This window comes from Macrosteles quadrilineatus, unplaced genomic scaffold (assembly GCF_028750875.1).
Source record: "Macrosteles quadrilineatus isolate MER2022 unplaced genomic scaffold, UCM_ALF_1.0 Scaffold_4__1_contigs__length_99947679, whole genome shotgun sequence".
Lineage (NCBI taxonomy): Eukaryota > Metazoa > Arthropoda > Insecta > Hemiptera > Cicadellidae > Macrosteles > Macrosteles quadrilineatus.
The window spans coordinates 14,942,284-14,957,503 of record NW_026542597.1 but is presented as its reverse complement, the minus strand read 5'-3'; the positions used below and the strand labels follow the sequence as shown (position 1 = coordinate 14,957,503).

The 15,220-nt window shown below is 33.9% G+C and overlaps 2 protein-coding genes across 3 annotated transcripts; one reads left to right on the top strand and one right to left on the bottom strand.

The window, feature by feature from the left end:
• Positions 1 to 9,025, top strand: LOC128991395 (mitochondrial nicotinamide adenine dinucleotide transporter SLC25A51-like). 2 transcript variants are annotated; one of them, XM_054414223.1, is made up of 4 exons: positions 1 to 170; positions 1,576 to 1,681; positions 4,707 to 4,909; positions 7,444 to 9,025. In XM_054414223.1, exons 3-4 carry the CDS (start codon positions 4,736 to 4,738, stop codon positions 8,170 to 8,172), a joined length of 903 nt encoding a protein of 300 aa, XP_054270198.1. In that variant the 5' UTR covers positions 1 to 170; positions 1,576 to 1,681; positions 4,707 to 4,735; the 3' UTR covers positions 8,173 to 9,025. The 2 variants fall into 2 exon arrangements, with proteins under 2 accessions (XP_054270198.1, XP_054270199.1); XM_054414224.1 differs by having other exon boundaries at positions 5 to 33.
• A 2,197-nt stretch (positions 9,026 to 11,222) lies between these two features.
• LOC128991396 (endoplasmic reticulum resident protein 29-like) lies at positions 11,223 to 13,922 on the bottom strand. Its single transcript, XM_054414226.1, has 2 exons — positions 13,692 to 13,922; positions 11,223 to 12,231 (listed from the first exon to the last, which is right to left on the bottom strand). The coding sequence occupies exons 1-2, from the start codon at positions 13,794 to 13,796 to the stop codon at positions 11,590 to 11,592; spliced, it is 747 nt and encodes a 248-aa protein (XP_054270201.1). The 5' UTR covers positions 13,797 to 13,922; the 3' UTR covers positions 11,223 to 11,589.
• Between the last annotated feature and the right edge of the window lie 1,298 nt (positions 13,923 to 15,220).

The following is a 15,220-nucleotide window of genomic DNA, read 5'->3' as shown; positions in this document are numbered from 1 at the left end:
GAAAGGTGAGGGAGGAATGAGATGAGGATTTAGGTAGGAAATTATTATTAACTTATGAATAACGAATGAGTGAAAAGTCATTATTGTTGAGTGTTTAAGAATCGATTATGCTGTGTATGATACAATTTGCCATGATTTAGTTCAATTACTTTGTTGGCTACATTTGCTTGGTGAGTATTTTTCTAAACCATGATAGCCTAGGCTATTCCTTTCAAGAAAACATTTTTAAGGCTCGACCCAAATTCAGTTGACGTTTTTAATGTATTTAATATGTTCCAAACGAAATAAGATAGGCCTACACTTACTGTGGTACAGGTTATGAAGACTAAATGTCAAATTACCTTACTTGCACTCCACCAAAGTTGTGTTTTTTTTTTCTTTTACAAAACTTTGGTAGGTATCTGACTTCATCGTAATATCAAACTAAAACCTTTTGTCAATGAATAACTCCTCTACTATTGATAGTCATAGATCATTTCATATTTTAACCATAGATAACCTGGGTGACAGGTCGAAAGCATATTTTCCCCTTTTTTGAGATAAAGAGCATTTTAAGGTAACTAACCTCTTCCTAAACCTAATCACAAAACCCAATTCAGTCTGGGTGGGAGCAGTGATTTCCCCTATTTTTCTAGGTTATTTATTCATTGCAGAATCTCTGTGGAACTGTACCCTAATTATTGGCTACTGAACAAAACTAATAGCCACATACGTATGGGTAAACTGGGTTGAAAGTAGTTTGGGTAGAATATACAATAGGTACTTAAATAACTATTAACTTATTGGTGTTAGATTTGAGTTAGGTAACTTACTTGGTTTGGGCTTGATAGGATCTCATTAGAGTCCTTAATTACTTCAGATATAACTGTCTTAATTCAGTTGTAGCCTATTGAGGACGTTTAATTTTTTAATTTAAGTTAGATACCTCATGACATTTTTTAAAATGTTTATTTTATGAGGTCTTTTACCAGCTATACTGGCATCATCTGACACATCCCTAAAACCGCTGGATAAGTTATGTCATATTTTTGACATTGTTGGGGACTGACCCAAACAGTTGTTGGACTAGTCAATGGTTGGCATTGGCATAATGGACTTTGGTGTGAAGTGGTGGGTTTCATCCCCGGGATAGACTAAGTTATACACCAACATTATCCTGTGATTTGAACCGCATTTCATTGAAGCTTTTGTTTTTAAATGCCACTTTTGTGGACACTAAAACTTTAAAAAAAACCAAAACCTAAATAAAACTTAACCATACAGGTTAATAAAAAAAATATATTTCTATATGCCTAGACCCCTGATATATCATAAGTAATTGATAATTTGGCATCATTCAGCCACATGGACCATTATGTTTAAGTTGAACCAAAGATTTGGTTTTGTTAAATACTTTTTGTTAAAGCCGTAAATTACTTAATCTTTTTAAATTGTAGGTTTAGAACAATAATTGCTTCAGTAGTTGGGCTACAGTATAGTTACACTTCTCTGTAATGGTATCCAAACCAAAATTTACTTACTTGTGAGTTTTGAGTTATTTCCTCAGTTATGATAATTAATTTGCACTTCTTTTAGGTTCAGCAACATCATGGATATAGTAGAACCGGTACCAATCATCTTCAATTGTTAGATGGGAAAGTAAATAAACAGACAAAAAGGTTCCTGGCTTCTCTAGTATGAGGTAGGAGACAAAGAGATATTTTGTATTCATTAAGTGGAGCAAATTAAGTCAATTTAACAATAATCAAAAGAGAGACTGATATTTTGTAAACGCTCAACGTTAAAAATAGCGTTTAACGTTTAAGAGAACCTAATTAAAAGTTTTTGCATCTCCGTAAAAATTACATTTATTGCTACAAGCCATAAACTCGTAGGTAATAAATTCCAAATAATAACTTTAAACAGAATGATGTTTTAGTAAGATGGTCCGTCGATCATACCGGTACCTATATATTTTAACAATAAATATAATTTATATTGCATGAAATGTCTAAATAAAATGTAGTAGCCTATAGTTCGTGTCAAATAGAATGACAAGCAGGCCCTTCCCATAACCACAGTTGTTATTTTGTACCTAGTAATCTCAACCAGAATTTGCTGTTGAGTTCATTTAATACCACTAGCGTCTAGTTGTGTGAGCCTTTCCCTCATCCCTCCCACACACTATGCCAATTGACACGATCTACTGTAGACTATATCTTATTTGGGGTTTTATCTCTTTGATAACCAGATTGAAATGTATTTCAATAAGAAATTTTCACATGATTAGCCCTCCGAGTGTCATGCGTCGCTGCAGCGACTCACGAACACTGTTTACGGCAAAGGCTCTATGACTGACTGAATCGGATTGAACTGGATCGAGTTAGGTACCGTTCTTTTCGTTAAATTATAAGCTTTCTCCAGAGGTCTGTCTCAGCGCTGTATGTTCTCCGAGCCGATCGTAATTGTAGCAGACAGTTGACAGCTTGGTTATCCTTGGACCGATGACTGATGTGTTTTATTACGTTTATCATTGTTTTAGTGTTAAAAATCAAAAATAGTGATATACGTGGTGCATTATAAGAAGATTTAAGTGATTTTGAAGGGCTGGTTGATGATCCTGAAGAAGTAGGTAGTGATATTGATGTAAATTATCAGCCAGATTTCTAGCTATGGTTAGGCTATGCATTCTTAGCTAAACGCAATGTACTGAAATCTGTTTTTCACTCATAACTTATTTATTTGCAAATCTACTTCCTTATATTATTATATATTTGTAATCCTCATAAAATTTAGACTAAAGTGGCTATTTTCAAATATTTATAGGCCTATAATTTATACAATTTCATTGAGCGCAAACTTATTTTTTTTTTTTTTAATTTTCCAAAATATTTTTTTTTACCTAAAAATTTTTTTTAAAACAAATGTTCCTTATGTTTTATATATAATATTGAAGCCCATGATTTTCTAAACAAAATGGTATATAGAACAGTATAATTAACATTGTTTTTAAGCTTCTCAGATCCGTTTTAATAAAACCTTGCAAATGAGCTAAAAATAGGCAGACATTAAGGCCAAAACAAGGGACACTCGGAGGGTTAAAGAATTGTGCATGAAAATAATCCAACTACTGTTGTCTTTGTCAAACATTTTAATTATCGAAACTAATTATTAGAGAAGTTTTGCATCTTCAAAAAAAAAAAATCTTTCTAAATGCAAACGCTCAACGTTAAAAAAAGCGTTTGGTGTTCAACATATGAGGGCCTAATTTAGGCTAAAGTTTTTGCATCTCCGTCAAAATTACATTTATCGCTAACACTAAACTTAAAATGGAGCAGAGGTTTTGTATTTATCAATGCTTGGAGGTTAGGATTGTGCAATATACAGGGTGTTTATAAAAAACTTTATAACTTCAAACAACCATGTATATCCTTTATATTCCATTTAAATCTATCAAATAACAATCAAAGTCTAGGAAATCATTTCAAGTTTTGGTGCATATAATAAGAAGTTTCCGTTACTTCGAGTATTTTCCGTTATTTGCACACAAATAATCAAGTCTAAATGCCAGTTTGGACCAAACATGACCTCAAATAACACAATTTATTTTAGCAAACACTCTCCTGATTCGTTCTATTAACTTAGTTATTTTTTGGTGTTAATTTAATTGGCAAAGACACAATCCTTAACTAAGCTCCACATAAAAAAGTCACACAAGATAATTATCTGATGGCCTAGGAGGACAAGAAGTTGGCCCATAATGGCCAATCCAATGGTTTAAGAATAACCTATCCAGATAATCTCAGACAAAGTCTCTCCAGTGCGAAGGAGCACTGTTCTCTTGAAAAATTAAATTGTTTTGTAATCCTTCTAGTTATGGAATAGCAAAATTCTCTAACATATCAATGGAAACATTTCTACTCTGATTGTTGATGTTTCCAAACACAGCCGTGTTTGGTCCGAACTGGAATTTATAAAACTGTTTGTGTGCAAGAAAACATATTGAAGTTGGTAAAAACTCCTTCAAATTTACAAAAACTTGAAACAATTTCCTAGACTTTGATTGTTATTTCATCTGCTTTATGTGAAAAAATTAAGGTTCTATGAATGGTTGTTTGAAGTTGTAAAGTTTTTTTTATAAGCACCCTGTACTTGGTTGTGATTGATTTTGTAGTTATAGAGATCATTTGAACTTTATCAGCTTTAGGAGCTATAACTGATCAATATCATTCCACTTTCCATTATCTTCAAAAGGGTTTTCACGTTTCACATAGAACTTCTTTTGATAACACTACAGTATTTCATAATTTAGGGTGAATCTAAAACGTTTTTTATCAATTTTGAAGAAAAGTCCAAGCAAGAAATCTAATTACACTTTAAAAATAAACTCAGCATATACTTCCAACTTAGGTTGTCTTTAATTGTTTACACTTAACAGCTGGCTTTAACAGTTCAATAAAATACTACGATAAATCCTTTGAAATAGCGGGCCCGTTATAAGTTAATGGGTAAAGGCTTGTTGCTAAAAGTGTTGGTTTGACCGAGGATGGAACCCGGGACTGCTGGGTGGTAGTCGGAAGCGTTAGCCGTTGAGCTATGATAGCAGTTATTTAACGCAAGTATTTAGTTAACGTAAGGTGCAAAAACTCTCTAATAACAACAAGTAAATGTGAAAATTTGGTTCCAAACAATAATTGTTGAAATTATTTACTTGTACATGTTTGCAGAAGATTGTCCAGTGATTCAGTCCTCAAAGATGTCATCCAAAGGTAATTTAATAGAGGGAAAACCGCCGGTTTTATCAACCATGTCTCCTCCTACCCCCAAGCTAGCTTTAAACTCTGATTTGAATGAGTTTGTTTGCGGCTGGGGTGCTGCGATCGTCAACATCACCATCACTTTTCCGCTCAACAAGATTATCTTTCGCCAGGTACGTTGATTAAAAATTATAATTACCATATTGGAATTATTTTGGTAGCCTATCTATTGTCTCGGATTAAATGTACTCATTGTAGATCAGCTGAAGACAACGGCGGATTGATGGCCCACTAGTACTTTAACCAAAGAGAAAAGTGAAATATTTCTTGAAATAAGAGAGAATAATTTAGTTGAAGCACTCTTGATGGGTTAGCCTCTGTATCAAGATTAAAAAGGTTTAGATTACCTTTTGCGTCAGCTGATCCTTGTTTTATAAATAACTACAGCTGTTTCTTGCTGCTTCAGGTTAAGAACGTTAACCTAAGTTTTTGGATAAATGTGGTATTGTGTTTTGTGTCCAAATAATATATAAATGCTAAGCCGCTCTTATACAATGGAACCTTGATAAGAAGACCCTCGAGTCACTCTTGATAACAATTTTTCAAATCCCCTTGAATTTATTTTACCTCTAAACATAATATGTTATTGCAAACCTCAATAAGAAGTCCGCCTTGATAACCAGACTTATTTTATAATCCCCATGAAAGTCTTGTTAATCAAGGTTCTACTGTACAAAGCCAGTACTGGCCTCGTGTATGGCGGGGGGTGTAGAGGGGAGTGTTTATTGCTCATTTATAAAAACATCTGGCCCACATGAGAAGCCGTCAGTGCAGCGGCTGAGGGTTGTGGGGGTGAGTGAGCCGTAGTTCTCAGGACGGCTAGTACACAAGGGTCCGCGCCCAGACTAACTGCAACTACTGTAAATGCGGCTTTAGAGACGTTTTGAGAAGTACAGAGTTGGCCTATTAATTATTCACAATGAATAAAATGCTGGATGTATCTTTCTCTAAAAATCTATTTATTTATTTTGTCCTAGGACGCTAGGCACGAGCCTGGGATTGTTTTTCAGTTCACGTTACTTAAGGCTAGACCTAGGGGTTACGGCATTATCACTTTGATAAAATCCATTGGTGACTTGGCGGGGATCGAATCCGGGACCTCAGGGACTGAAGTCCTGCGCTCTAACCACTACGCCAGCTCGCTCCCCATCATAGGGTTGACTCAGATTAAGTTAACCTACTGAATATGATCATAAATTAAAACTAAACCTACTACTTAAATTTAAATCAATAGCCTAAAATTTGAAATAACCATGTGGCATAAGTTCTCACGCCTTATCACCATTACTCGAGTTGAAGATGACTTGGCAATTAATTGTAACTTTTGACTGTGGGAATTGTAATAATCAGTCAGCAGAAGTAGGCCTTACTGGTATGGTTACCAGCATAAACTAACCTTACCTTTGTGCTGTAAAAGGTACTACAGACAACCGATAAATTCAGTTACGTGCAAAACAGCCTACCTAATTTCTACCAAAATGTCTCTGAAGACAAGATATTTAAGGTTGGCGTAGCACTTTTACTGGACACGGCCATTTCATAAAGCACTTACAGATAGTCAAATAGCAACGTTTTAAGCCATTACAGAATCAACTCTTGGGATGAGAAATATTACCCATGTAGATTTTAATTTGTTTCAATATCCAGTAACCGATCAGTCTCTGCTATCTAGTCATTGATTATTTAATTAACTTGTGATTAATGATAATTAGTTAAATATGAAATTAAATAATGTCTTGATTTAATTGAGTGGTCAAAGGTCTGTTTACACTTATCTTTGAAATAATTGGATGGCAAACTTTAGGTATCATTTGATGAAGAAATCTCAATCAAATATACTCAAATTATTATTTTTTGTAAAATTAAAAATTACAGTTTCCCTTTTTTTACGGTTTTAATTGATTGTTTCAACTTTCTAAAAATAGAACTTTACATTCACAGCTGGTTCTATTAAAGGTTTGGCAACTAGTATAAGCCAAGTCTCGTGACTCTCACATTCTAATGGCTAATAACACCTGGCTCTGCTGGTGGCTATTGTCCAAATTATTGTCAAGTCTGAAGTCTCCTGAGCAAGTATAAATCCGCGCAAGCCAATTTTTATTCAATATATTTAACTCCTGTAGGGTTTTACATTTGACTGTAAAAATAACTTAACAGTCTTGTAGTTATTATATAAAAATTACAAGTAAAGTAAATTATTACGATTTTTTTGCTAGGCTGCAGCACAGAAACATTTTTACATTCCTTCAGTCTGAGATTAAGGGTTGTGGCATTATCATTTCAATAAAATCCATTAGTGATTGGTGGGATTTGAACCCTGGACTTCGGGGATCAAAGTCCCGCACCCTACCACTAAGACCAGCTTCCCATTATTGTGGGTAGTAAATCAAGTAATTTTTTTAAATGCTAGGTAGGCTACAGTTTTTAACACTGAATGTAGTAATGTGTTCCTTATCACTTTAGTTATAATTTAACTGCAAAGTTACGTGATAAAATGATAAAATCAATTTAAATTAAATAAATTTGTCGATGCAGAAAAAGCATCGGCATGCGCCGTCTCACGTTTTAAAGGTTAAGCGCCCAATCAAGGGTTAAGATATTCAACTTAGACTCTCAACTTTAATATTTTATATTTGCTTGTCTGCAGATGTTACACAATGTTGGAGTTTCCGGAGCAATCAGACAAATGTCTAAGGAAGGTATTCTGTTCCTCTATCGTGGTATTCTCCCTCCTCTATGCCAGAAGTCCATCTCCACCTCGCTCATGTTCGGCATCTACGAGAACTGTCGCTCAAGGTTGGTAGATCTGGGCGTGCCCAAAGTCACCAGTACCTTCGTAGCTGCCAACATCGCAGGAACGACGGAAGCTATTCTTGCTCCCTTCGAGAGGCTACAAACTCTCATGCAGCATAGTCAATTCCACTCGGAGTTCAAGAACTCCCAGCACGCCATCAGGGTAATAGCAGTAAATTACGGTATCAAAGAATTCTATCGCGGTCTTGTTCCGATATTATTGCGAAACGGACCGTCGAACTTGTTCTTCTTCATGGCCCGAGAACAAGCGGATGCCATTTTACCTAAGGCAGATTCTTTAATTGGAAGTACAATGAAAGGATTTGTCATTGGTGCTGTGATTGGAGCAGTTGGTAGTACAGTGTTTTACCCTCTGAATGTGATCAAGGTTCACGTACAAAGTCGGCTCGGCGGGCCGTACCAATCGACATGGGGTGCTGTTCGCGAGATTTACTATGCTCGTGATGGCAGTATGCGAAAGTTTTACCGAGGAGTACATATGAATTATACCCGATCTTTCATTAGCTGGGGAATTATTAATGTTGCTTACGAGAAATTAAAAGAGCTTTTAAGTCAAGAATAGGTTAGTTTATTTGAATTTTATTTATTGTATTTCAGCTGTTTTAAGCTGTGTATATGTGAAGTATATTTTTGTTAGTTTGAATCGTACTACGCCAAATGCTGAATCTGTACATATACTTGTTCTATTATAGCCATAGGTGTACATTTGATTATGTAATATACAGTTCATGTTCTATGAAGTTATGTGTAGTTTGAAACATTGATGTTATACGAGTGTCAATCCTATTAAATTACTAGCCCTGTATTGTGGTTTAAGAGTCGTTGGAGGCTAGCGGACATCTTGGATTATTTCAAACCGCTGTTAAATGGTTCATCCAAATATATTTTTTCAAATACCAAAGTGATTGTATTTTGAAATATTTAAGTTTAGTCTTTGTTTCGTGCACTGTGAGATCAACAATTTTCTTTGAGGTTTAGTTGTTGTTTTTCAAGGGAGTCCATACAGGCTAATAGCCATCTTTGATTTTCCCGCCATAAGAGCAATGTTAATTTTGTTAATTTCAAACAGCCGCTGAAGAGTTATTCACCATCTCAAAATATTTTTTCAAAAACCAAAGTGTTTGTAATTTTAATATCTAGTGCACTATGTGATTAGAAATTTCTTTCTACTTTTCTAATCGTTTTATGAATTAAAATGTTTAGGCTCCAAGGACTCTTAATTGAAATAGTAGGAATTACTCAGGCTCTACATTTTAATTGACTTGACTTTAAATTTGTTTGCTTAGATTATTAAATTGTTACCAATCAGTGCATCATAATACTGTACATTTTAATTGAATAATCACAGATTATTTCCAGGGAATGTTATGGTGTTTGCATTTTTTAAACTTCAAAATATATTTTTTCTATTTTTATTTAATTTTTTTTAAACCTTGGTTTATCCACAGTTATTGTAACAAAGTCCTACTTTTACTTTTCTCATCATAAAAAAATCTTCATTTGATAAATAATGGAGGTATTAAATCTATTAATTGAAATACTAACCTGTCACTGAAAAATGATAATGTTATATATTTACGACTAAATACCTTGAAAAATCTTAAATCATTAAAAAGACACTATAAATTTCATTACCAAAAACGTACATCTAAGAATTTAATTGTATTTGAAAATATTTAAGAGACTGAGATAATCATTTGCCTGTTGAATCAGTTGAAGTTCACAATTTGTTGTGTCTTATCAGTGCTTATATTGCGTGTTAGGTCCTCAATTAGTAACAGGTCAATGTTTGGTATTTCCTTTACTTTGATCAACACTTTATCAAACCAATCTTTGTTCAAACAAAAATATATTATCTAAAGAAAAGAAAATTGGTTGTAATAATATTTTAAGATTATCTCTTTTTAGCTCATCTGACCACACTTCCTTGAAAATGTCCTCTTAATCTTTTACATATTTACACATCGCACAAATTAATTATTCCCATTAACCAGCTGATGAATATAATAGATTTACAGAGAGATCAGGTTCTATTTAGAAATGTTCATATTTTTATTCTTATTTTCTCTCAAGACCATCATGAGAAGCTTTAACAGTTGCGTTGAGATGAAGGTTGTCTGATAAGATATCAACACCAGTAAAACTTTGGGGATAAACACTCAATATTAACTTATTTTGAGAGTTTAGACAGTTTTGAAACAATGAATAAACAACCAATGATCAATAGCATGTAAATCAACTTTTGAACCAATCGGAATTATGTAGCTGATTGGTTACAGTGATCCCCTTGCAATGAAAATGTCACCAGTAGCTTTTTGATGGTTTGAAACTGGACCCAGCTGTTCTTGATCATTGGGATTTTAATAAATGCTCCTGTCTAATGAAACAGCTGATCTTAGTCAATAACAAAGTGACACAAGGCATTACTTCATTCAACACACATATGTGGGTTAAAATTCTCACTTCCCTTGGTGGTGTCCTTATCTCAATTTGTAACAATAAATAAAGGCCTAGCTCAAGTGAATTTATTTTTCATCATATCTGTGTCAAATTTGGAATGTCATGTGTTATTAAGCAATTATGCTATTTAAGTCATTTTCTGTATGCTCTGGTATGTTCTCATTAAAAAACCTTCACCATTACTTTATATGCAAGATAAAGTGATTGTTTAGCTTATATGAATTGCCTATTTTGTTATTAAAATGTTAATAAATGTTTTTATCAAAATGTTTGACCTGTGACATTTTATGTGTTAGCCTCTGTATGACTTTTGTCCTGAATCACTAAATCCTGAGAAAATCTTTACAATGGACAATTTATTTTCTATTGTATTCCTAATTTTCAAACTAGCCAGAACAACAAGTTAGTAAGACCGAAAAGAATTTTGTTCAAAGTAACACAGTTTATGCATAATGTGACGTATGGATGAACACGACACGACATTGTCTTGTCTACTGATTTGAATTTTTATATTGTTTTAACGAAGTAATTAATCTGTTTGGGCAATTTAATAAATAATATGTTAAAAAATAATCCAGCCTACAATCCAGAGATCAAGAGGAAAATAAAGTTGTTATATGCTACTTTACAAAAGGCTGATTCGAAATGTAAACCACACATGCAAGAAGAGAATGTTATGTAAATTTTAGCCCAATTAACAAGCATAACAATAATTTTGTGCTTATCTTTCTACAGACATAAGATTGTGTAGATGTAAACACTGTAATTTTATTTACATAGATAATTACAAGACAAACAAATCTAAATTTACAGATATTACTAAAAATGTTGATTCTTTCAATATATATATTGGAAGCCTGCTCCATCTTTGAATTCTTGAGCATTTTATTGTACGTATAGATTGTACAGATGCATTTTCAAGTTTAAATATTGAATGTAACAGCAACTTTTTAAGTTTAAAATCGATCATGTTTCATAAACTAATCAGTCCATGATAGTCGTAAATCGTAATTATTATTTTAACTGCATGAGGTAAGACAGAGACTGTAGTAGAAGAAATCAAGGACTTGCGCCAAAATCTCAGGAGATTCAGAAATGGGATTTTCTACAGTTCACTTGTTTCGAACCTTTTAATCACATGACATTTAAGTTACAGAAATGTATAAAAAACAATATTCACATTTATTACATTATTATAGTACTAAAAACCGACAACAGATAAACATGAGTATTCAATACTGATAAATAATACATTATGCAACATTGATCTTAGCTTTGGTCAAAGTTTGTTTAAGTTCATTCTTAGATTGAGTTAAAAAAGAGAGAACAGGAATGTTCAAAGTTAAAAAAAAAATAAAATATTACCAGCAATTACCCCCCCCCCCCCTTAAGTTTGTGTTTGAACAATAGGCCTAAACTATTTGTATCGTAGCTTTATAGGAACTAAAAAAGATAGTTTTGTAACATCACAACGAAAACCCCCAATCATTTTTAAAACAACAGTTTGAGATCTAGAAAATTATAACTCATCATGTAATGCAGTTTTAAACCCTTGAAGGATATTAAGTCTATGTTGTAATTCTTCTTTTTTCTCTTTACTGACTTTTCCTTTCAGTAAATTGTCTACTCTCGCATGTTCACTGTTTAAAAATTCATCACCTTTTTCTATTACTTTTCTCATTATTTTGACATAAACCTCTGCATACTTTTGTTCTTGATTACCCTTTGCGTTATCCCAAAGGTCTTCAGCTCTTCGAAGAAGTTTTTTCTTCTCTTCTGCATTATTTTCTGTCGAGAATTTAGCTGCTATCTCGTCAAAATCCTTAAGACATCCTGTACAACCGATGTAAACCCCAGATTTTGAACGGATGAATTTCTTTAAGTTATCCGCCGTAAAATCTTCTGTTTTAACAAAATCAGATGGCTCGGGCTTTCCTTGTACGAACAGTTTGACAACTGGATAATCATCCTTTTCTGCTCCATATTTCTTCGCTAGATCTGTGTTTTCTTTTTCTCCGTAGTCTTTTACAGCAACCTCTACCACAAGAAGGTCATCAACATTAGAGCTGGCTTCACACACTTTCTCATACTCCTCTTGTTTGGGGCCGTATGGATAGGCAGCATCAAACTTCACAAGGGTCGCTTTAAATTTTGAAGCTACCTGCAACATGAGTTAGACCTTAATAACTTTTTTTTAACTGAATCGGCATATTATGCAATGTGGCAATACCTACTGTATAACTTGCTGTATTTTTTAAAAAATAGTTCAATATTAAACCTAACTTGTTGTCAAGAAATGAACTGACAGAACTTTTACGTAACTTTTAGCTTCACCAATTAGATTGATTGATATTTATGTATCGACACAAGCGATATTTACAACTGGATTTTATTTGATAACATACAAGAAAATTATAACAATAAAATTTGGTAGAGAACCTAATTTACCATAGGCCTAGCTTAATATATTTAACTATAGATATACCAAGAACAAAACAACCTGCGCAGAAACGAAAAGATCACGTGGTTCGCGCAGGTAGGTGGGGCGTACCATTCAAACCTGCGCGGCTCGAAACGGCCCAGGGTTCTTTTGTTTCTGGTATTACTATATCAGATAAGCCTAAAATTTGCATTCAATATAAATATTGATTACTATTTTTAATTCAATGTAAATATTGATATTTTGTTATTGTTATGGGTCTATTTAAGAAAAAGCTACCTGTCACTCTAGAATAGTTCACTGCTGCATATAGGATCTAGATTGGTTTATATCAGTTTATTACACAGTTACAAATGGAGGTCTTTGGCTTAAAGAGTTCTATGAAATATACAATCAATATTAACTTATAAGTTAAGCTATCGATAGTGAAAACAATATTTCATACGATATGCATAAAACTAATATTTCATTTGATAATAAATTGTAGGTTCTTTGCAGAACTGTACCCTGCAATTCTATCGAGTGTTTGAGTTAGGTTTTTACCCGTAACATAGATTGAGTTTAAATTGGTCACTCTTGTGAACATTAAGATATGACATGATCATAAAGAGTAGTCATGGATTGAGACTGAGTAATTGAAAATACCAATGGTTTTTAGTCCAATGTTTATTAAAAATACGATGGCGTCGGATATCAACGAGAGGTTCCCAACCAGTAGGCCTGGCCTACCAGCAAAAACTGAGTTGGAATTTAAAAAGGCCTATTGAAATAGCCGGAAGCGAGCTGGTCTAGTGGCAGAGTGCGAAGTATCGGTACCCAAGGTCCCGGGTTCAAATCCCCCAATTACAAATGGATTTTTTCGATGAATAAGTTAATGTAACAACCCTCTAGGACTAGCCTAGAGTAGAACTATTGTGTAAAACACTTTCGGGCCAGAACATGTTTTGTTCACGTCCTAGGATGTGAAGGTGGGACAAAAGAACAGCCTAAAAAATGACTTAATAATGATAATCAATTAAAAAGAGTCCACTCTGTGTCTTCTAGGTTATCTATTGCTCTACCTAACCATAAATCCATACTGGTATCTATTATAATTACAAATAATATGGTTGAGATTGCTAAGATTTTTCTGGATCTGGATACTAAGCCAACATAAATCTAAAATTTGTGATTGTGTTTACCTTTTCAAATGAAAATGAATCCAATTGAACACAACCTTTGGCTGAAACATAGTTGATAATTGTAATGAAGACGAATACTACTGTCAAATGGACATACGGTTTCATAATTGAGCACCTCTTTGTCAGGAAAACAACTTCCACAAAACTTATAAGAACCAATAATAAATTGAAACTAATTCTTATCAACTCGCCGGTACGACACTGTAAACGATTTTGACGTTTGATCGTGGCGTTGTCTGATTTGTTGTTGTCTGTCTTAAACACCACAGCCTTCATCATCACACGTACAGTATTCTCAAAACTGTATCCTTAGTGATGTCAAAGCAGTACTATACTTTGTACACAAAAATAGGCTTTTTGATTTTATGCAATAAGTATACGTCAGCCGATATTTGCTTTATGTACTTTAGTAATATCATAGATAAAACATACTCCCTTCTAATATTCATATTCATTGGCCTTCATCAATGACCTTCGAGCAGAGAGAATAGACTGCATCTGGTTATTGTTATTACAATAAAAACACACAAAACAAGACAACACTTCCAGCATAATACCATTGATAAAACTGTTTTATCTATGATAATACTAAATAATAATATAAAACTGTCCATTTGCATGGGCAGACAAAATATCGCGAAATAGTTATTTGTGTAACTAGTGGTGAAAGTGGCACTTTGCTGCACACGAGAGCAATGTTTACGCACGAGCCGCAGGCCAGTGTGGAATGATCTCGAGTGCAGCAAAGGCATTTTTCACTCGTGTTACACATTATATTTTTCCTACAGTCAATATAAAGCACATAAATAATTAGTCTTTCAAACACTATGCAACACGTTTTTAGGTTCAGCTGGCAACACAAATGGTGCCCTAGAGAAAGTAGTACCCGCGGTCCATATCACTCCGCTATTTTTCCTCGGCAAGAAATGTGCTCCGCGTTTTGAGAATATAGTTCCGTATGTTTTTGTAATTTGAAGTGGTTTCCGCGCCTAAAAAAAATGCTTAAAAGGAATTTTCTTGTTTATTAAGATCGTAGGAAGGTTTTAAAAACGTTTAAAAGAAAAGTCCAGAAAGTTCAGAAATACCGAAGAAACACGAAATGACAGGTTAAATCGTAGTTATAATAGTCAATCAGCTGCTCATAGTATAATTATCTTTAAGTGTTGCCAACCTATTTCCAAGCGTACACGGATTACGTGCATAATGGAACCACGCTGTTTTGTGTTGTTTCGTTGGAATCCTGATGTGCGGCAAAGTATAAACCGTACGGCAAAGTATAAACCGTACGGCAAAGTATAAATATGCGCAGCATTTAGCAGCTTTCTGTACTATAAACAGTACAAGGAAGCCAACTTTGTCGGGTGACTGTAGGAAAAAGATTAATTGCCCCTCCTTTAGATTGTCCTCAACTACGGCCAGTCTTCCAAAGCAGTCTTGAATACCCAGTCGTCCAGATCTCAAATACTGAAAGGGAGTTTGTTGAAAAAAGATTGACGTGTTGAATGAATTTAGTGCCACTTCGGCTTTTC